This window comes from Ranitomeya variabilis, chromosome 1 (genome assembly GCF_051348905.1).
Source record: "Ranitomeya variabilis isolate aRanVar5 chromosome 1, aRanVar5.hap1, whole genome shotgun sequence".
NCBI lineage: Eukaryota > Metazoa > Chordata > Amphibia > Anura > Dendrobatidae > Ranitomeya > Ranitomeya variabilis.
In genome coordinates this window covers 270,270,771-270,293,246 of record NC_135232.1, presented here as the reverse complement: position 1 = coordinate 270,293,246, position 22,476 = coordinate 270,270,771, and the positions used below count along the sequence as shown (strand labels likewise).

At 42.0% G+C, this 22,476-nt stretch overlaps 1 protein-coding gene across 2 annotated transcripts in view; it reads left to right on the top strand.

Annotated features, from left to right (window-relative positions):
• The window catches only part of GGT1 (gamma-glutamyltransferase 1), a 155,654-nt gene that overhangs the window by 128,172 nt on the left and 5,006 nt on the right, over positions 1-22,476 (top strand). For both annotated transcript variants that reach the window (XM_077293620.1, XM_077293629.1), the window contains exons 5-9: positions 18,147-18,339; positions 18,832-18,989; positions 19,076-19,225; positions 19,612-19,745; positions 21,842-22,029. In XM_077293620.1, the coding sequence (XP_077149735.1) occupies positions 18,147-18,339; positions 18,832-18,989; positions 19,076-19,225; positions 19,612-19,745; positions 21,842-22,029 (823 nt within the window). The remainder of the gene's footprint in view (positions 1-18,146; positions 18,340-18,831; positions 18,990-19,075; positions 19,226-19,611; positions 19,746-21,841; positions 22,030-22,476) is intronic.

The window sequence follows — 22,476 nt, the reverse complement described above, 5'->3', positions numbered from 1 at the left end:
TGGTGACCCGAGCACTCCTTTCCTTTGCATTTCTGATCCAGACGAGGGGTGAATGAAACGAAACTGACGCCCGAGCAAATATTAGATCAAACAGAGATTAGATGTAACAACTTATAAAAACAAAATTCAAATCTAAAAAATATACACTTTAAATAATGTAGGCGTCTACGTCTAAAGATTTGAATGGCAGACCATTCGGAATACAGACCAAAAAAACCCCCAGGACATATGAAGTAAGATGAAATAAAACGGGACTAAAAGGGAAGGATATTGTAAAATGTCTTTATTAAAGTGAATGGCTGATTAATATAAAGTGCAATAGTGTCCGCACTAAGATAAAATCTAATCAATAAGAATAACACCATGAACAGTTAAGATAAGAAAAGATTAGGGACCACATAGAAAAATCATGAAATAATATCATGAAGATATATACAGTATAAAAAAAATTATATATATAGCAATAATGTTGGATTATAGATTAATTGGAGAAATATATAAAAATATAAATAAAATTTAAATAAGTCACAAAAATAAATAAATCCAACAGATTGGAAATGCTGTACCACAAATCAATCTCAATACACAACAAATATCAAAAATTATAGACAGATAAATCCGAATATAAGATATAGAATCATATGTTTGGTCCATCTCCCAAATAGAAAAAACATAATATTAATAAATACCCTTATTCAGGAGAACACAAACTGCTCATAATTAGCAAGTATGAAAACACAGCCCACGACCATGAGGGAGGTAGTGTAGGAGATTGATGAAATGATACCTGGTGGTAGTAGAATGGTGGTCCCCGGTGCAGTGCGGAGCACACCGCAACGTGCGTTTCCGAACTGCGTCCTTCTTGAGGATTCCATGAATAAGACCTGAATGGCCGAAACGCGTTGGTTTGGACCACCAGGGACCACATTCTTATGATGCATGTGGTCCAATATTGGTTTTAAAGTACGTCTCCGATAAAATTGACATTTTAACTTTATAATAATTCACACTGGAGATATTTCTCTTTTCACAATTTGCTATGGACAACGTCTCTGATCAGGGCGGCTCCATGTTTGGATGAATATTGGATTTCTTCTGAGACTGGTGAGCTGGCTTTTTTCCAATTTTTATCCCCTATCCTTCACGTATACAATAGCTCAAATGGGGAGAAACTCGTGAACGCCCATGGTACCTCGCAGATAGCGAACATTAGATAGGGCAATGACATGTCCCAGTCACTCCCGCCCTTGGAGACTATCTTTTTAAGCTTGGACTTAAGGATCTTATTAAACCTCTCTACTAACCCATCGGTTTGTGGGTGGTATACCGATGTGTGTAGCTGTTTGATCAGGAGCAGCTTACATAGCCCCTTGCTCACCTTGGACATAAAAGGAGTCCCCTGATCTGTGAGGATCTCCTTTGGTAGCCCAAGGAAACAAAACATTGCAGTTCATGGGCTATTAGTTTTGCCAAGGTGTGGCGGAGAGATATCGCCTCTGGGTACCGTGTGGCGTAGTCCACTATGACCAAAATATGTTGATGGCCACAGGCGGATTTCACTATAGGCCCCACCAGATCCATTGCTATCAGTTCAAATGGTACAGGTGCTTCTGACAAAATTAGAATATCATCAAAAAGTTAATTTATTTCAGTTCTTCAATACAAAAACTCATATATTATATAGAGTCATTACAAACAGAGTAACCTATTTCAAGTGTTTATTTCTATTAATTTTGATGATTATGGCTTACAGCCAATGAAAGCCCAAAAGGCATTATCTCAGTAAATTAGAATACTTTATAACACCAGATTGAAAAATAATTCTAAAATCCGAAATGTTGGCCCCCTGAAATGTATTTTCAATAAATGCACTCAATACTTGGTCAGGGTTACTGCATCAATGTGGCGTGGCATGGAGGTGATCAGCCTGTGGCACTGATGAGATATTATGGAAGCCCAGGTTGCTTTGATAGCAGCCTTCAGCTCGTCTGCATTGTTGGGTCTGGTGTCTCTCATCTTCCCCTTGACAGTACCCCAGATATTCTCTATGGGTGTGTGGTGGCTCTTGAAGCAATGACTCCAGCAGCAGTCCACTCCTTGTGAATCTCCCCCAAATTTTTGAATGGCCTTTTCTTAACAATCCTTTCAAGGCTGCGGTTATCCCAGTCGCTTGTGCACCTTTTTCTACCATACTTTTTCCTTCCACTCAACTTTCCATTAATATGCTTGGATACAGCACTCTGTTAACAGCCAGCTTCTTTAGCAATGACCTTTTGTGGGTTATCCTCCTTGTGGAGTGTGTCAATGACTGCCTTCTGGACATCTGTCAAGTCAGTAGTCTTCCCCATAATTGTGGAGCCTACTGAAACAGACTAAGGACCTTTTTAAACACTTATGAAGCCTTTGCAGGTGTTTTTTGTTGTTTTAATTTACTGAGATAATGACTTTTGGGTTTTCATTGGCTGTAAACCATAATCATCAACATTAACAGAAATAAACACTTGAAATAGATCACTCTGTAATGATTCTATATAATACATGAGTTTCACTTTTTGTATTGGAGAACTGAAATAAATTAACATTTTGATGATATTCTAATTTTGCAAGAAGCACTTCTATAATGGGTAGAGGTACTAATGGACTATGGAAATGTGCAGTGGGTGTGGCAAGTTGGCACTCGGGACAGGATTCGCAATACTTGCAATTAGGTAGTTTTGAGTTACCAGAGATGAAGTCCCTATTAAAGATCATCATCTCTGAGCTAAAGTAGAGAGCAGTTTAGCAGTTAATATTAATCTCTCTTGCTCTGGAGGACTTGTCCTGACCTGCATTACACAGACAAGGCAATTCAGTAAGCACTATGTAATGCTATAGTCACACTGCAAGCAAATTGAGCATTATAATTGACGATAAATATTAGCTTTATGTCAGTTAAACCTGCTGATTACAAAGTGTATGAGTGTATCCTGCCTCTTCAAACAGATTCTGTGAAAAAAATGTTAGGCACATTGAATTTCAAGATACCAGATACTGTATTCTCAAAGGAGATTAGGATAAGTGCAAGTAGTATTTATGTTTACTCTTGGATGTATCTGGTTGGGAAGTACAACATATGCCCAACAATGTTTACAGTCTGGATAGATGCCTAGATATCCGTCCAATATGGGACCTTTTAAGGGTTGCGCCAGGTGATGTGGTGTGCCCCTTTAAATAGTTGGATGCACTGGCCCTCTTTGGTCAGAGTGGTTTTGCCAAAAGAAATGTAGATTAACACCAGCAACAGTTCAAGTAGATTTTTACTCTGCAGTAACAGGTATGAACAGAAATTGATATTTTAGATATACAATGCCATGCAAAAGTATTCGGTCCCCTGGAACTTTTCAACCTTTTCCCACATATCATGCTTTAAACATAAAGATACCAAATGTAAATTTTTGGTGAAGAATCAACAAAAAGTGGAACACAATTGTGAAGGTGAACGAAATTTATTGGTTATTTTAAATTTTTGTGGAAATTCAAAAACGGAAAAATTTGGCATGCGATATTAATCGGCCCCTTTACTTTAAGTGCGGCAATCTCACTCCCGAAGTTCATTGTGGATCTCAGAATGATCCAATGTTGTCCTAAATGCCTAATGATGATAAATATAATCACCTGTGTGTAATCAAGTCTCCGTATAAATGCACCTGCTCGGTGATAGTCTCAGGGTTCTGTTTGAAGCACAGAGAGCATCATGAAGACCAAGGAACACAACAGGCAGGTCCGTGATACTGTTGTGGAAAAGTTTAAAGCCAGATTTGGATGCAAAATGATTTCCAAAACTTTAAACATCCCAAGGAGCACTGTGCAAGCGATCATATTGAAATGGAAGGAGCATCATACCACTGCAAATCTACCAAGACCTGGCCGTCCTTCTAAACTTTCATCTCAAACAAGGAGAATACTGATCAGAGATGCAGCCAAGAGGCCCATGATCACTCTGAATGAACTGCAGAGATCTACAGCTGAGGTGGGACAGTCTGTCCATAGGACAACAATCAGTCGTACACTGAACAAATCTGGCCTTTGTGGAAGAGTGTCAAGAAGAAAGCTATTTCTCAAAAATATCCATAAAAAGTGTTGTTTAAAGTTTGCAACAAACCACCTGGGAGACACACCAAACGTGGAAGAAGGTGCTCGGGTCAGATGAAACCAAAATCGAACTTTTTGGCAACTATGCCAAACCATATGTTTGGCGTAAAGGCAACACAGCTCATCACCCTGAACACCCCATCCCTACTGTCAAACATGGTGGTGGCAGCATCATGGTTTGGGCCTGCTTTTCTTCAGCAGGGACAGGGAAGATGGTTAAAATTGATGGGAAGATGGATGGAGCCAAATACAGGACCATTCTTGAAGAAAACCTGTTGGAGTCTGCAAAAGACCTGAGACTCTGACGGAGATTTATCTTCCAACAGGACAATGATCCCAAACATAAAGCAAAATCTACAATGGAATGGTTCACAATTAAACGTATCCAGGTGTTAGAATGGCCAAGTCAAAGTCCAGACCTCAATCCAATCGAGAATCTGTGGAAAGAGCTGAAAACTGCTGTTTACAAACGATCTCCATCAAACCTCACTGAGCTCGAGCTGTTTGCCAAGGAAGAATGGGCAAGAATTTCAGTCTCTTAATGTACAAAACTGATAGAGACATACCCCAAGTGACTTGCAGCTGTAATCGCAGCAAAAGGTGGCGCAACAAAGTATTAAGTTAAAGAGGCCAAATAATATTGCACGCCCCACTTTTCAGTTTTTGAATTTCCACAAAAATTTAAAATAACCAATAAATTTCGTTCAACTTCACAATTGTATTCCACTTGTTGTTGATTCTTCACCAAAAATTTACATTTGGTATCTTTATGTTTGACGCATGATATGTGGGAATAGGTTGAAAAGTTCCAGGGGGCTGAATACTTTCACAAGGCACTGTAAATATAAAGCAATAAGCTAGCAATAGTTTCACTCTGCTTGTACTTGTGAATGTTTGTTGACAAACACCTCAGCAGCACTTCCTTCACACAGACTGTGCTTTTCAATGGTACCTGCAGCATCTTTTGTCTAGCAACTTAAACACTATTGCTGTAAATTATTGCATTAAAACTCCTTAGGCCTCTTTCACACTTCCGTCGTTTGCCATCCGTCATAATCCGTCGTTTTGGGCAAAAAACGGATCCTGCAAATGTGCTTGCAGGATGCGTTTTTTGCCCATAGACTTGTATTAGCGACGGATCCGTCGTGTTTTGGCGGACCGGCGTCACAAAAAAAGTTCAATGTAACATTTTTTTGTCCGTCGTGTCCGCCATTTTCTACCGTGCATGCACGGCCAAAACTCCGCCCTCTCCTCCCCAGACTGCAGAATGGGCAGCAGATGCGTTGAAAAACTGCATCCGCTGCCCACGTCGTGTACAAATTTCACAACGTCCGTCAGTACGTCGGGCCGACGCATAGCGAAAGACCCGTACCGACGGAAGTGTGAAAGAGGCCTTACAAACTAGCACTTGTCTCTGGCTGTCTCTGATGTGGTGCTTTTCTTTACAACAACTCATCAACAGTCAGATATTTATAGTGTTATAATTCTCACAGTCAGGAATGTCTCTTTGCTCTCCTCTACTGTGTCTTTGCTCTTCTGGTGACTAAACCTAGCGTTCATGGTGGCTACACTGCTTACTCACTTGAATAAGCCTCTATGCTCCCCTCAATGATGTTAATCCTTTCACTCTCTCTGTAATGGTGGCTCTGTTATCAATGGAGCAGACTACGATGGAGCGTCTTACATGCTCCTATTTGTCCTTATTTAATTCCCTGTAGTGGCACACCAATTGGCAAGTGTTATTCTCCCATATTTGCCAGCTTCCTATCTAGGTTGTAAAATGAGTGGCAGCCATGAATAAGCTGCTGTCTCATCATGCCCTGGCACTTTACAGAAAAATCGTGTCCCAGACCCAATATGCTGTGTGCGGTGCATCACACTCACTTGTAGGCCACAGGTCTCCACTGCTTCCAGTCCTCCCTTTTCCGGAGCCACCATACATAATTTAGGGGACACACGCAGTTCTTATAATCTGATGAACATGAACTGTCCAGTAAACTTTTGTTGGTTAATAACACTCAGTATCAGGCAAAACACTTATTGTTTCTTGTTTCCTTAACACAGTACGTTTCCACCATTACTATCCATTCCTCCTGGACTATCCCAACATTGGCTATTCCTATCTGACACAGGGATTTCCTGTTCAGTCCCGCAGTTTATCTGCGATCCGTTATCTTCCCTTCTCGCGAATTCCGCATTCATCATCCCCAGTAGGCCAGAGGATTAGGCACTCCTCCTACTACCTATACCAAGCCCTGAGCTCTGAACGTTGCAGGAATGTCCGCAAGGGATTATAGTAAGGCCTCCTACTGCCATGAACGATAGATCCACGCTGCTGCCAGAGACCCCCTGGACTTAAACTTGACTTTGGTTACTGTACTTCCCTACCTTACTAACTATCAGGAAGTAGTCTGCTTTATACTATTGCTTTATCCCATTGTGGGCTAGTCCCCAAACATTAACCCCTTCCTGACGTCGGACGGGATAGTACGTCTGACGTCAGGTCCCCTGCTTTGATGCAGGGCTCCGCGGTGAGCCCGCATCAAAGCCGGGACATGTCAGCTGTTTTGAACAGCTGACATGTGCCCGCAATAGCGGCGGGTGAAATCGCGATGCACCCGCCGCTATTAACTAGTTAAATGCCGCTGTCAAACGCAGACAGCGGCATTTAACTACCGCATCCGGCCGGGCGGCCGGAAATGACGTCATCGCCGACCCCCATCACATGATCGGGGGTCGGCGATGCTTCAGTATTGTAACCATATAGGTCCTTGAGACCTCTATGGTTACTGATCCCGGATAGCTGTGAGCGCCACCCTGTGGTCGGCGCTCACAGCACACCTGATTTTCTGCTGCATAGCAGCGATCTGATGATCGCTGCTATGTAGCAGAGGCGATCGTGCTGTGCCTGCTTCTAGCCTCCCATGGAGGCTATTGAAGCATGGCAAAAGTAAAAAAAAAGTTAAAAAAATGAGAAAAAAATAAAAAAACATAAAAGTTTAAATCACCCCCCTTTCGCCCCAATCAAAATAAATCAATAAAAAAAAAATTAAACCTACACATATTTGGTATCGCCGTGTTCAGAATCGCCCGATCTATCAATAAAAAAAAGCATTAACCTGATCGCTAAACGGCGTAATGAGAAAAAAATCCGAAACGCCAGAATTACGTTTTTTTGGTCGCCGTGACATTGCATTAAAATGCAATAACGGGCGATCAAAATAATGTATCTGCACCAAAATGGTATCATTAAAAACGCCAGCTCGGCACGCAAAAAATAAGCCCTCAACCGACCCCAGATCATGAAAAATGGAGACGCTACGAGTATCGGAAAATGGCGCAATTTTTTTTTTTTTTTTTTTTTTTTTTTTTTAGCAAAGTTTGGAATTTTTTTTCACCACTTAGGTAAAAAATAACCTAGTCATGTTAGGTGTCTATGAACTCGTAATGACCTGGAGAATCATAATGGCAGGTCAGTTTTAGCATTTAGTGAACCTAGCAAAAAAGCCAAGCAAAAAACAAGTGTGGGATTGCACTTTTTTTTCAATTTCACCGCACTTGGAATTTTTTTCCCGTTTTCTAGTACACGACATGGTAAAACCAAGGATGTCGTTCAAAAGTACAACTCGTCCCGCAAAAGATAAGCCCTCACATGGCCAAATTGACGGAAAAATAAAAAAGTTATGGCTCTGGGAAGGAGGGGAGTGAAAAACGAATACAGAAAAACGGAAAATCCCACGGTCATGAAGGGGTTAATTGTACCTTATCCTATGTCCCAAGCTATCTATAGTTACTATCTTATACCAGTATCAATTAAGCGTATTGTCCTTATCTTGTGTTCTACATCCTAATTTAATCTTACCTCATGGCGTACACTACCATATCGCAGTCTATTAACAATATACATGTTACCCTTATGTGTTACCTCTATATTAGGTAATACACCATACATTATCAAGATATACCTTACTTTATCACATCCTATAATACTATATACTCCCATACCAATGTACATACATGAAAGATGCAAAATATTGCTCACACTATTATACAATGCGATTGATGAATTCAGGGGCAGGAACGTGACAGCACAGTCCACCGCTCTTACAGAGGCTTTTTCTTTTCTTTAGCCTAAAATTCATTCTGAGCTCAAATAAACTAATTACACTCTTTACACATACAGGTTATGTAGGTAGACATGATAATTAATACAAGCTCCAAACTCTCCATTCCACTCAGTATTCCACACCACGTCAGTGTGTTAAATCTCAACTGAAGCAAAGGTTCACCTTTGGAACTAAAACCACTTCTGAATCAGAGAACAATAAAACTTTCCCACTCCTTATCTATGAACTGTTCCAATATTTATGGCCACAACTGATTATTCCTCTCCCATAATGATAGTTCTGCTTCATGTCACCTGTCTTATCTGTTGCATTATTTCTGTGCTGTGTTGTGTATAAAAATATGTGACTCTTCAGATTTTGTATTACTCTAAAGTGGGCACGGAAAGTATTCAGACACCTTTAAATTTTCCACTCTTTGTTTCATTGCAGCCATTTGGAAAATTCAAAAAAGTTCATTTTTTTCTCATTAATGTACACTTTGCACCCCATCTTGACTGGAAAAAAAACAGAAATGTAGAAATTTTTGCATATTTATTAAAAAAGAAAATCTGAAGTATCACATGGTCATAAGTATTCAGACCCTTTGTTCTGACACTAGAACTTGATTTGGAAAGGCACACATCTGTCTATATAAGGGTATGTTTCCACGTTCAGGAAACGCTGCTTGTTTGACGCTGCGCAGCGCTGCAGCGTCAAACAAGCAGCGTCCAGATGTTCCAGCATAGTGGAGGGGATTTGATGAAATCCCGTCTCCACTATGCGTGGAAACCCGCACGCGGCGGCCCTGCGACTACGGACATGCTGCGCGTCTTTTCAGATCGCAGCATGCCCGTACACCTTGCGGGGACGCAGCATCCCCGCAAGGCATATCACAGGGCCCTATGGGACAGAGCGATCATCCCGGATGTGAAGAGTTAACACATCCGGCATGATCGCGTCCCATTAAGGGGGCGGGGCTTAGCGCCGAGCGGCTTCGCCGCTGCGGCGATACCGCCGCCCATCCGTACCGTGGAGTCATACCCTAAGGGTATGTGCACACGTCAGGATTTCTTGCAGAAATTTCCTGAAGAAAACCGGAAATTTTCTGCAAGAAATCCGCATTTTTTTTTTGCGTTTTTTTTCCCGTTTTTTTCGCAGTTTTTTTAGCATTTTGCAAGTGTAATTAGCTTGCAGAATGCTAAAGTTTTCCAAGCGATCTGTAGCATCGCTTGGAAAACTGACTGACAGGTTGGTCACATTTGTCAAACATAGTGTTTGACAAGTGTGACCAACTTTTTACTATAGATGCTGCCTATGCAGCATCAATAGTAAAAGATAGAATGTTTAAAAGTAATTAAAAAAATGGTTATACTCACCTGCAGACAGCCGATCTCCTCAGCGGCGTCCGTTCCTATAGATGATGTGTGTGTGCAGGACCTTCGATGACGTCGCGGTCACATGACCGGTCTCACGACCAATCACAAGACCTTGACGTCATCGCAGGTCCTTCACCACACACCAGCTATAGGAACCGAAGCGGCAGCATGCACCTGAGAGGCGGGAAGACTCCGGTGCCATCGAAGGTGAGTATATCACTATTTTTTATTTTAATTCTTTTTTTTTACCAATTATATGGTGCCCAGTCCGTGGAGGAGAGTCTCCTCTCCTCCACCTTGGGTACCAACCGCACATAATCTGCTTACTTCCCGCATGGTGTGCACAGCCCCGTGCGGGAAGTAAGCAGATAAATGCACTCCTAGGTGTGCGGAACCCCGCAATTCCGCAAATTTAATGAACATGTTGCTTTTTTTCCACAATGCGATTTTTTTGCGGAAAAAAATGCAACATTTGCACAAAAAATGCGGAATACCCTGAAAATAATGGGAGGCATATGTTAGCGTTTTTTTCGCGTTTTTATAGCGAAAAAACACGAAAAAAACACGAAAAATACTGAACGTGTGCACATGGCCTTAGACCTCACAGCTCACAGTGCATGTCAGACCAAATGAGAATCATGAGATCAAAGGAACTAGCCAAGGAGCTCAGAGACAGAATTGTGGCAAGGCACAGATCTGGCCAAGGATACAACAGAATTTCCACACAAACGATAAAAATGAATGGCACCAAGGTCATGCAGTTTTTTTTTTAGCCTTTGGCCCTGGATAGCCGGCACTTTAAGAACAGTGATGTGTGAGCTCCGGGCAAAGGTGCACAGCATGAAGGAAAAGATTCCGTCTAACAAATGCAAAAGCAAAAAAGATGCAGCACTCACCCATGAGCTGTGTAAACGAAGTCCTTTATTAAACCATAGTAGGTCCGTGGACAAAGTTCCTGGGACAGACAGGTGCAGGAGGAATGCGGGGAAGGACACAAAATAATTTGCAAAAATTACTACATTTCTGGGTTTTTTTCAGTCAAGATTGGGTGCTGAGTGTACATTAATGAGAAAAAAATGAACTTTTTTGAATTTACCAAATGGCTGCAATGAAACAGAGTGAAAAATGTAAACGGGTCTGAAATACTTGCCGTGTCCACTATATGCCTGATGAAGAGACCTGAGTAGTCTCGAAAGCTTGCAATTTGTTACCATCTTTTCAGTTAGCCATTAAAAGGTATCAACCACTGAGGACTCTCAATTCTAAATATTTTTGCAAAGGTTCACCAGCATTCATCCAACAGATTCACTACACTCTAAAAGTGTTGAGGAACCTTTTACTGCAAATTGGAAATAAGAAAACAATTTTTTTAATGCAGTATACAATGAATTAATATGAAGGAAAATACTGATTATTTTAAAAGCTGTTCAGGAATTACTGTAAAGAGGAGGAGGGTTTGCCAAATTGCTTATCTGAACACTGTTATATGTTCCTGGATTAGCTCTTGCTCAATAGCCTTACATTATAAAAACATACAGGATTGAAGGCATGGGTTTTTTAACAAAACCATAGCACCAGTTATTATACATATGATTCACAATTACTCTTGTATCATTTAATACGCTCTTCTTGACATAATTGCTCGGTCCCCGATAGGTTGACATTGCAGCGAAGCACAGGTAGGTAGCCACAGGTGAGGCACTCTTCTCCCTTTTACCTGGCCTGCTCTGATCCTTCTGTGTCTTCCAACATGCCCTTGTGTAAGGATTCTGACTTTACTTGTGCGTGCCAACCCTGATCCAAGATGGAGTCTTGGGTCTCCCCCTGTCATGAAACTTCCTGTCTGTCCTGATTATTTAAGTCCGGGTCTTGTGTTCTCCTGTGCCTGAGTATTTTGTGCTGCTGGCTTTTGAGCTTCTGCCTGTTTGCTGGTGAACTCCCTGCTTCTGCTGTTCATTACCTGGTGGTCTGCCTCACCATGTTCAGCTGCCTTTCATCTCCTGTGTTCTCCTGTATCATGACTGGGGTTGTCTTGGGTGCTACCTCTCGCCTCTGGGACTGCTGTGACTGGCAGCACACCAGGGGAAGGATCACCCTTGTTTGCAAAACTTTTCCCAGTGTTGTGCCTCCTTGCACAACCACACCAGGTGAGCAAGATTCAATTGCACTTTTCTCACCAAGAAAGGTTTACTCATCTGCTGCGCTTAGGCCAGGTTCACATAAGCGTTTCTGTGCATAGCGTATAATCCGCATACATCCGCATGCGTCATGTGTACATATCTTTAACATTGTGTAAGCAGGAACATGTTTTTCATGGATGCGTATGCATGCGTCATTTCGCGGTGTGCGGCAAACGCAACATGTTGCATTTTTTGAGGCGTCAAATAATGCGCAATTAATCAATGATCAAGTTATTGTTGGACTTCCTCGTTTAAGTACTGTGTGCATTCCCTCTACACTTTTGCTGGATTCCCACATTTAAGTACCGTATATACTCGAGTATAAGCCGAGATTTTCAGCCCAAATTTTTGGGCTGAAAGTGCCCCTCTCGGCTTATACTCTAGTCACGGTCGGCGGGTGAGGGGGAGAGGGCGCTGAGGCATACTTACCTGCTTCCGGGGCTCCTGGCGCTCCCCCTGCCCATCCCACGATCTCCGGGTGCCGCAGCTCTTCCCCTGTTCAGCGGTCACGTGGGACCGCTCATTAGAGAAATGAATAGGCGGCTCAGCCCCTATGGGAGTGGATCCCATAGGGGCGGAGCCGCCTATTCATTTCTCTAATCAGCGGTAACGGTGACCGCTGACAGAGGAAGAGGCTGCGGCACCGAAGACCAGCTGTCTGGGGGAAGGAGCGGGACGCCGGGAGCAGGTAAGTATGTCATATTCACCTGTCCGCGTTCCACACGCCGGGCGCCGCTCCATCTTCCCGGCGTCTCTCTGCACTGACTGTGCAGGTCAGAGGGCGCGATGACGCATATAGTGTGCGCGGCGCCCTCTGCCTGTGATCAGTCAGTGTGGAGAGACGCTGGGACAGGACGCTGAGGAGCTGCAAGCAAGACAGGTGAGTATGTGTTTTATTATTTTTATTGCAGCAGCAGCAATGGCACAGCTTTCTATGGCACATCTATGGGGCGATAATGAACGGTGCGGAGCACTATATGGCACAGCTATGGGGCAATTATGAACGGTGCACAGCTTTCTATGGCACATCTATGGGGCAATAATGAACGGTGCAGAGCACTATATGGCACAGCTATGGGGCAATTATGAACGGTGCACAGCTTTCTATGGTACATCTATGGGGCAATAATGAACGGTGCAGAGCACTATATGGCACAGCTATGGGGCAATAATGAACGGTGCAGAGCACTATATGGCACAGCTATGGGGCAATAATGAACGGTGCAGAGCACTATATGGCACAGCTATGGGGCAATAATGAACGGTGCAGAGCACTATATGGCACAGCTATGGGGCAATAATGAATGGTGCAGAGCACTATATGGCACAGCTATGGGGCAATAATGAACGGTGCAGAGCACTATATGGCACAGCTATGGGGCAATTATGAACGGTTCAGAGCACTATATGGCACAGCTATGGGGCAATAATGAACGGTGCAGAGCACTATATGGCACAGCTATGGGGCAATAATGAACGGTGCAGAGCACTATATGGCACAGCTATGGGGCAATAATGAACGGTGCAGAGCACTATATAACACAGCTTTCTATGGTACAGCTATGGGGCAATAATGAACGGTGCAGAGCACTATATGGCACAGCTATGGGGCAATTCTGAACGGTGCAGAGCACTATATGGCACAGCTATGGGGCAATTATGAACGGTGCAGAGCACTATATGGCACAGCTATGGGGCAATAATGAACGGTGCAGAGCACTATATGGCACAGCTTTCTATGGTACAGCTATGGGGCAATAATGAACGGTGCAGAGCACTATATGGCACAGCTATGGGGCAATTATGAACGGTGCAGAGCACTATATGGCACAGCTATGGGGCAATTATGAACGGTGCAGAGCACTCTATGGCACAGCTATGGGGCAATTCTGAACGGTGCAGAGCACTATATGGCACAGCTATGGGGCAATAATGAACGGTGCAGAGCACTATATGGCACAGCTATGGGGCAATAATGAATGGTGCAGAGCACTATATGGCACAGCTATGGGGCAATTCTGAACGGTGCAGAGCACTATATGGCACAGCTATGGGGCAATAATGAACGGTGCAGAGCACTATATGGCACAGCTATGGGGCAATTATGAACGGTGCAGAGCACTATATGGCACAGCTATGGGGCAATAATGAACGGTGCAGAGCACTATATGGCACAGCTATGGGGCAATAATGAACGGTGCAGAGCACTATATGGCACAGCTATGGGGCAATTATGAACGGTGCAGAGCACTATATGGCACAGCTATGGGGCAATAATGAACGGTGCAGAGCACTATATGGCACAGCTATGGGGCAATTATGAACGGTGCAGAGCACTATATGGCACAGCTATGGGGCAATAATGAACGGTGCACAGCTTTCTATGGTACATCTATGGGGCAATAATGAACGGTGCAGAGCACTATATGGCACAGCTATGGGGCAATTCTGAACGGTGCAGAGCACTATATGGCACAGCTATGGGGCAATAATGAATGGTGCAGAGCACTATATGGCACAGCTATGGGTCAATTATGAACGGTGCAGAGCACTATATGGCACAGCTATGGGGCAATAATGAACGGTGCAGAGCACTATATGGCACAGCTATGGGGCAATAATGAATGGTGCACAGCTTTCTATGGTACATCTATGGGGCAATAATGAACGGTGCAGAGCACTATATGGCACAGCTATGGGGCAATTCTGAACGGTGCAGAGCACTATATGGCACAGCTATGGGGCAATAATGAACGGTGCAGAGCACTATATGGCACAGCTATGGGGCAATAATGAATGGTGCAGAGCACTATATGGCACAGCTATGGGTCAATTATGAACGGTGCAGAGCACTATATGGCACAGCTATGGGGCAATAATGAACGGTGCAGAGCACTATATGGCACAGCTATGGGGCAATAATGAACGGTGCAGAGCACTATATGGCACAGCTATGGGGCAATAATGAATGGTGCAGAGCACTATATGGCACAGCTATGGGTCAATTATGAACGGTGCAGAGCACTATATGGCACAGCTATGGTGCAATAATGAACGGTGCAGAGCACTATATGGCACAGCTATGGGGCAATAATGAACGGTGCACAGCTTTCTATGGTACATCTATGGGGCAATAATGAACGGTGCAGAGCACTATATGGCACAGCTTTCTATGGTACAGCTGTGGGGCAATAATGAATGGTGCAGAGCACTATATGGCACAGCTTTCTATGGTACAGCTATGGGGCCATAATGAACGGTATGGAGCATCTATTTTTATTTTTGAAATTCACCGGTAGCTGCTGCATTTTCCACCCTAGGCTTATACTCGAGTCAATAAGTTTTCCCAGTTTTTTGTGGCAAAATTAGGGGGGTCGGCTTATACTCGGGTCGCCTTATACTCGAGTATATACGGTACTATGTGCATTCACACTAATATCCTTACTGGACTTTCTCGTTTAAGTGTCTTGTTCGCTCCTGTGTCATATCCTTGCTGGACTGGTTCGTACTAGCGGTCGTGCCTCGCTATTCAGATTTCTGTAATTACTATATTGTGCTGTGCACCTCGTTTCAATTGCAGGAATATCTGTGTTAGTTCTGTTTGCATTTCTATTTTGTTAAATACACCTTTTGCTGCAGCTTTGTTCTCAGACTGGCTTTATCCCACACTATCAGATTCCCTAGTGCCTACATAATTGTTACACCTTGAAGGCCTCCCTCAACTCAGCCAACCTAGCTTTATGCTGCTCTCTCGCCAATATACAACCCGCGAATGGCGTCGTCTCTTCCACCACCTGAGAACCGTCATTGCCCCACCTTTCATTGGGTGGAGTCTGCCCTGAGTCACCATCCCTGCCCGTTTTCTGAGGCCACACCTTACTGGGATGATCTGCTCCTTCCACTTTACTCTGCAGTGACAGTCACTCCCAGCTGTGGGCTGGAGATTTTGATTGCGGCACTCCTCTCTGTAGGCATACTCCTTCAAACCCCTTTACTTTTGTTGCACCCATGATGGGCAAATCTATCTTGCTGTTTTGCGCTATTCACCGCCACCTTGCAGTCTTTGCTCAGAGCCATCTTAGACCACTCAAAGATGGCCATTTTTCCCATCAGTTGAGTCTTCTTTGCACTGTGTTACCTTCTCAGAAGAAATACTCGATCATGCTGACTACACCAAGTGTAGCAAAGTGCAGGACGGTAGCCATAGGTGAGGCACTCGTCTTCTTTATGCCCCGGCACTAAATGAAAGTGTGGGTCCTGGCTGAGTGTATATACTTGTGCTATGAGGGTCTTACGCCCATGCAGGCCGCCTGTAGCCAGTGGTGTTGCCTAGCCAGAACCGTAGGTTCCACAGTTCAATAAAGGAGGCCACAGTTCAAAAATAAAAGTTTTTACTGAATAGTAACTTGGTAAGGATTATATAAAAGGTATAGCAGGTACAAGATCTTATGGGCATTTCCTTTATAGTTTGAGATATTTTTCCACACAATCTCCTTCTCTTTGTTGTTTACTCCAAGGGTAGTGAGGCACACTGTTTTCTCCCTACTATCCTTCCTCTGTAGGTTCCTCCAGGGCTTTGCAGACATTCTATAAAACACAAGAGAACCAAAAAGAGTACAAAAAGTCCTGAATAAAAACCAAATAATTTATTTAACAAATACAGGTAAATTATATAAGATAACCAACAAAGACAATCAGATATCGACAAGGTGGAAAAGCTGACTTCACAGGTATAATACCCAAGGACAGCATAAATATGTGGATGGGAGGACACAAAACCAGAAAACCTACAGTTAATAAATGTCACTGTCACATTTCATGGCACAGCCACTAAAAAATGCTAAATATAGTAAATTCATACAATCTTTAAAATGCCAATTTCATAAGAATTATATCCAAATATAAAGTGCTACTAGTCCAAAAAGCAGCCGAGCCAGTCACGATGACATTTAACCAATAATTAAGTATATATCATTATAGGATGAAGTCACAATGTTAGGGATATCTGCTAGTGTCCTTACCCATTGTCTCCACTGCTGTGGCCTGAGCAATGTAGCCCCTTCAGGGACACTATATTTGGATATAATTCTTATGGTTACCTTCAGCAATGCAAGCTCAGAGGTTTGCGACTCGGCATCATATCCATTGATACCTTCTTCAGAAGTCCACTATGACTAGCCAGTCACTTCTTAAGGATCTCACTATCTCTGGCCTTTGGTCTTCTCTTACTATAGATCACCTTTCGGCAGCACTGCTCACTTTGCACAGCAAACTCAAACCACTCACTATCAGGAAGCTGTAACTTGCCAGTGAGCCTCTTTCCCACTATAGGCTAGTCCCAAACATTAACTATATCTTAACCTATTGTCACTATCTATACTGCAGCTGGGCTTCAAAGGATGACTGTAACATAGCTGTATATAGCACAAGCAATCAGACAATAGCAGCTTCAAGTCCCCTAAGGAGACTAACAAGTACAGTGGAAAGTAAAAAAAAAATTTTTTAAAAAAAGTAACCGATCAAATCACCCCTTTTCCCCCCATTAAAAATAAAAAATTTAAAATACACATTTTTAGTATCGCCGTATTCAGAAAAGTCATATCTATCAAGATATAAAGCTAACTAACTCAATCAGTAAACATTGTAAAGTGAAAAATTCAAGAATGCCAAAATTCCTTTTTTTGGTTGCTGCAATTCCTCCAAAAATGCTGTAACAAACAATCAAAACATCACATCTATCCCAAAATCGTATCAATAAAAACGTGGTCTCTCCCTACAAAAATAAGCCATCACACAAACATTGCGGATCTTGGAAAATGGCGACACAACCCCCAAATGATTTTTTTTCACCACTAAAATAAAAAAAATTGGACGTGTTTGTGATTGCTATAATCGTACTAACCTAGAGAATTCCTAAAAAAAAAAAATGTCAGAATTGTGTATTTTTTCATAATTTCTCCCCACTTGGATTTTTTTTCAAGTTTTCCAGGTTAAATGAATGGTGTCATTTAAAACTACAACTTGTCCAGCAAAAAAACAAGCTATTTTCTGTCCACAGAGACATATATGAAAAACAGTCATGACTCTGGGGACAAGGTGAGGAAAAAATGAAAGCACAAAAAACAAAATTGGCCCCATCGTGAAGGGTTTGTTTTAGTAAATTTGTTAGGGCACCAGAGGTCCTTCCTCTTAATAAACCCAATATGTTTGCTGAAATGAGTCTTTTGCAAAAATGTGTGACTCTTTTTCGCCTGAAAGTGTGGTAAAAGCAATTAATAAATGGCGCCTTTGTGTTTGTTTTTCTTTTTACTTCTATGCCTTATACCTTCTGCTAACAACAACTTCTTCCACAGGAGGCTTGTCCATAGCAGTGCCAGGGGAGATTCGGGGATACCAGGCAGCACACCAGCGGCATGGCAAGTTACCATGGAAACGTCTGTTTGAACCAAGCATTAAGTTAGCCCGTGAGGGATTTCCTGTTGGCCTGGGTCTGTCCCAGGGTCTTAGTTCAGCCAAAACCCATATTGAACAAGACAAGTCCCTTTGGTAAGAAATGCCATTTTGGGGCACATTCATAAGCTCTTATTTATTCAATATTAACATCCGGCTGTCATCGGAGCTGATAACAGCTGTTCGGTGAGAGAGCCGGGTGTTAGACCCCCATCAGTCTGATACTGATGACTTATTCTGGGGCATATTTCATCAATTACCATGCATGCACAATCCCTTTAAGCAAGCACACTCAGCTATTCTGTCCCACTGCACGGTTATAAAAATCACACATGTAAATATTCCTGTATATAGACAAACATGTAGACAAGAATTCATATAGAATAATCTGCTTAACAGATTTCAAATTTACACGCCAAAATCTAGATGAGCAATGACCGTAATTTCCAGAATATTCAAAATGCATCTACCGTAATTCTCACTGTCCTAAATACTTCTAAATCTCACGCCTCTTTCTTACACTCCAGTGTTTTCAAACTACTGACAAATAATGGGCTGTACCTCTAATTCTTTCCCATGCTCTTCCAGTGAAGTATTCTGCAATGCTCAAGGTATTATCTTGCAGAAAGGCGACATTGTGAAGCTGCCTAAATTAGCAGATACTCTGCAGACCCTGGCTGATGATCCTGAATCCTTCTATACTGGCACACTTGCCAAACAAATTGTGAGAGACATCCAACAAGCAGGTAAGGAAATACATAAACTATTCCATTTTGGCCCTGGTAGACATAGATATCTGGACTTATAAAGATATCCCCTCATTGTGCTGCAGGTGGAATTATTACAGAGGAAGATCTCAGAAATTATAAAGTTGACATCACTGAGGAACCACTTCGTTTTCAACTTGGAGACTACACTTTGATCAGCCCTACTGCTCCTCTGAGCGGGCCTGTCCTTGGACTTATCCTTAATATTCTAAAAGGTGAGAGACTCACTGGCGGCTGGTTTAGTGATCTGCAGAAAAACGTCAACTATTCTGAACATTAGGGCTCATTTCCACTTGCGAGAAACACGTCCGTGTCTCGCATGTGGAAACCAAGCTATGGCGCCGGCACTCCAGAGTGGAGCGTGCGGCCACATAGGAACACAAACCCCATTGACAATAATGGAGTACCGTAAGTCAAATTTCCACCATTAAGACTGTCATTTTATTAGAATTGCATTTTTGTTCTTCTATTTCTGATGGAATCTGCTACAGAGCCTGTGGGGCAGACGTGGGCCAAGGCTAACGGGGTTTAACAGTTGTGATTAAGTTAAGTGTATTTATTTTTATGTGATATGTATATTATAATGTTTTTATTCTCTCAGGTTTTCACTTTTCACCCCTGAGCATAAAACCTGAGTCCCTTGGACTGACCTACCACCGCATAGTAGAAGCTTTCCGTTTTGCCTTTGCTAAAAGAACTTTGCTAGGAGATCCCAAGTTTGTGAATGTAACAGAGGTAAAAACAGCTTTTATGTATGGAAGTTCACGCCGAATAAGAGCTCGTGTATAAAGTCTCATTACAGCATTTACATAGACCGTGGCATAACCTAGTCTGTGAGGTCCATACTGTATCTACGCACCGTTACATAAATTCCAAAATATAAATCTATGAACTATAGACCAATACGTCAGTGTCAATCACACCTATAAAAAAAAACTGAAAATGAAATTATTATACTATTAAATAGGAAGTCAAAGTGCACACCTCCCTCAGTGCATACGTATTATTTCAAAATGGGGGAACTACTTACGTGTACAAGAACCTCAGAATACACTTGTAGCATCAGATCGAGCTTCAATAAATAGCATCGATGACACAGCCATTGAAAAAGTGTGTTTTAGTGGGTGACCCTTCGTTGTATCACTGTGCACTCACTTTATTTTAATATAACTTTTCCATACAGGAATTTCTGGGGTATTCGTCTAGGACTTTAGTTACTTAGTCACCCTTCAATTCAGCTATCAAGCATTTTATCTGACAAATATTTGATGTCTATTTATTACTATATTGTATGATGATTACCCTGCTTGGTTCACACCTCAGTTGTTTTTTTTTTTTTAATGTTTATTTATTTGCAATGGTTTTATTGCCCTGTTTGATTGCTTGTTTTTTGCATGCCAAGCTGTATTTTTTTATTGGTACCATTTTGGTGCGTATGATATTTTGATCACTATTTAGTGCATTTTCTGGAGAAGGTGCGGTAATCAAAAAATGGCAATTCTGATTTCATTTTTTTCTTCACAGCGTTTACCTTATGGGTTAAATAATTTTGTATTTTGATAGATCAGACTTTTATGAATGCAGAGATACCAAGGATGTTTATATATTTTTTTTATTTTTGGATCAAGGAAACCATTGGTATTGCAGTGTACAATGAAGTTAACAGTCTCAGTGATTGACAGAAATATCTACATGGCTAAGCGGCATCGATCAGAGCTAGCTTCAGTCACTTCTGCTAAAGGCAGGTAATGGCTGTATCACACAGCCGTCACCCACCTACACCCACGTCCTTACGTAGGCCATACATGTACACATTCTATACTGGGAAGAAGATAACAAAGATAACTTTTATTTCATAATATTGTGTGTCCCGGACAGATCTAGGTGTATATTGATATGTTTGTGCATGGGGACTTTTAAACCCCACAGTGGTTAACTTAATTAGGAATCTTATATACATATTTTCTTTTTTTTTTCTCTTTAACACAATATCCAATATTCACTATTCTAAATAACACTGGAATATGTAGGGAAATCTGAATTCCGTGATAGATGCAGAAATTAGTAACAGTTTCCTTTATTGTGTCTATCTTGTTATCCCTTTTATCTACTCAAAGAGATATCTCTTTTAAGTAGAAGAAAAGTGAGAGGCTAAATTTACAAATCTGTGCAGTTTCGGTTGTCTATTGGACTGCGCAAAGACCCATTGAGTATGTTCTCTTTTGCATCAATCGGACCAGAATTAGACATGCTCTGAGTCTCTCAGATCTCACACTCAGATCCATGATTTTCATTGATGTGGGAATAGATCCATGAAATTTTATGGGTCGTTGTGCTGTTTTATAAAAATTTGGGCAGCACACGGACATTTCATACGGAATGCAGCCTTAGGGAAAGCAGAGTACAGCACTCACTTATTTCCGGCACTCCCATAGACAATGAATGGAGTGGAAACCAAACATGTGCACCACCGCTCTATTCAATAACCACCGCTCTATTCAATATTCAGCTATGTCAAACTGCATTCCTCGAGGGCCGCAAGCAGGTCATGTTTTCAGGATTTCCTTGTATTGCACAGGTGATAATTTAACCACCTGCACAGATAATGATTCCTGCACCTTTTGCAATGCTAAGGAAATCTTGAAAACACGCATGGTTTGAGGCCCTCGAGGAATGCAGTTTGACACCCGTGTTGTAGACCTTAATCTCAGAATCAGAACAGCAATACAGTTAATAGAAAAATCTTGATAGTCCATTATAAAGATTGTGCCAGGTATCTGACATCTTTTTCATGTCATACTTGTAATGAACAGATGTTTTTCTTCTTTTAGATAATGAAGAACATGACTTCGGATAATTTTGCTGAGTATCTAAGAAATAAAATCTCAAATGATACCACTCACCCATCAGAATACTATGAGCCAGAATTCTACACCCCAGAAAACCATGGCACAGCCCACCTATCAGTCGTAGCAGAGGATGGGAGCGCTGTGGCTGCCACCAGCACTATCAATCAATAGTAAGTGAAAACTGGGTGTATGAGAGATGAGTTAACTGTATATTTCTTACCCTATCATATCCTTTTGTTTTCTTCTAATCACTCTGTAAAAACCCAAAAGAATTCCTGTTATTGTCAGACAACATGCTAACACTAGTTGGAAACCTAAACTGTTCACTTTCTTTTTACTGCTTATCTAGAGTTTTAGTATTAAAGCCGAGGTGTAGTTACAGGAGGTATAGAGGTAGCTTTTTCACCCAGGATACTGATATCTAAAGGGAGCCCAAGGAATTCATAAAAAGACATAAGTCAGGGACCCAGTTATAAATTTCACTTTTGAACTTAACCATTTCAAATTATACCTTTGTTTTAAAGCCATCTTATTTAGGTAGTTGTAGTAATCAAGCTAGCCTACGCAAACATGGGGTGAACAGACAAACTCCATGTAGATGCAGTCCTTCATGGGAC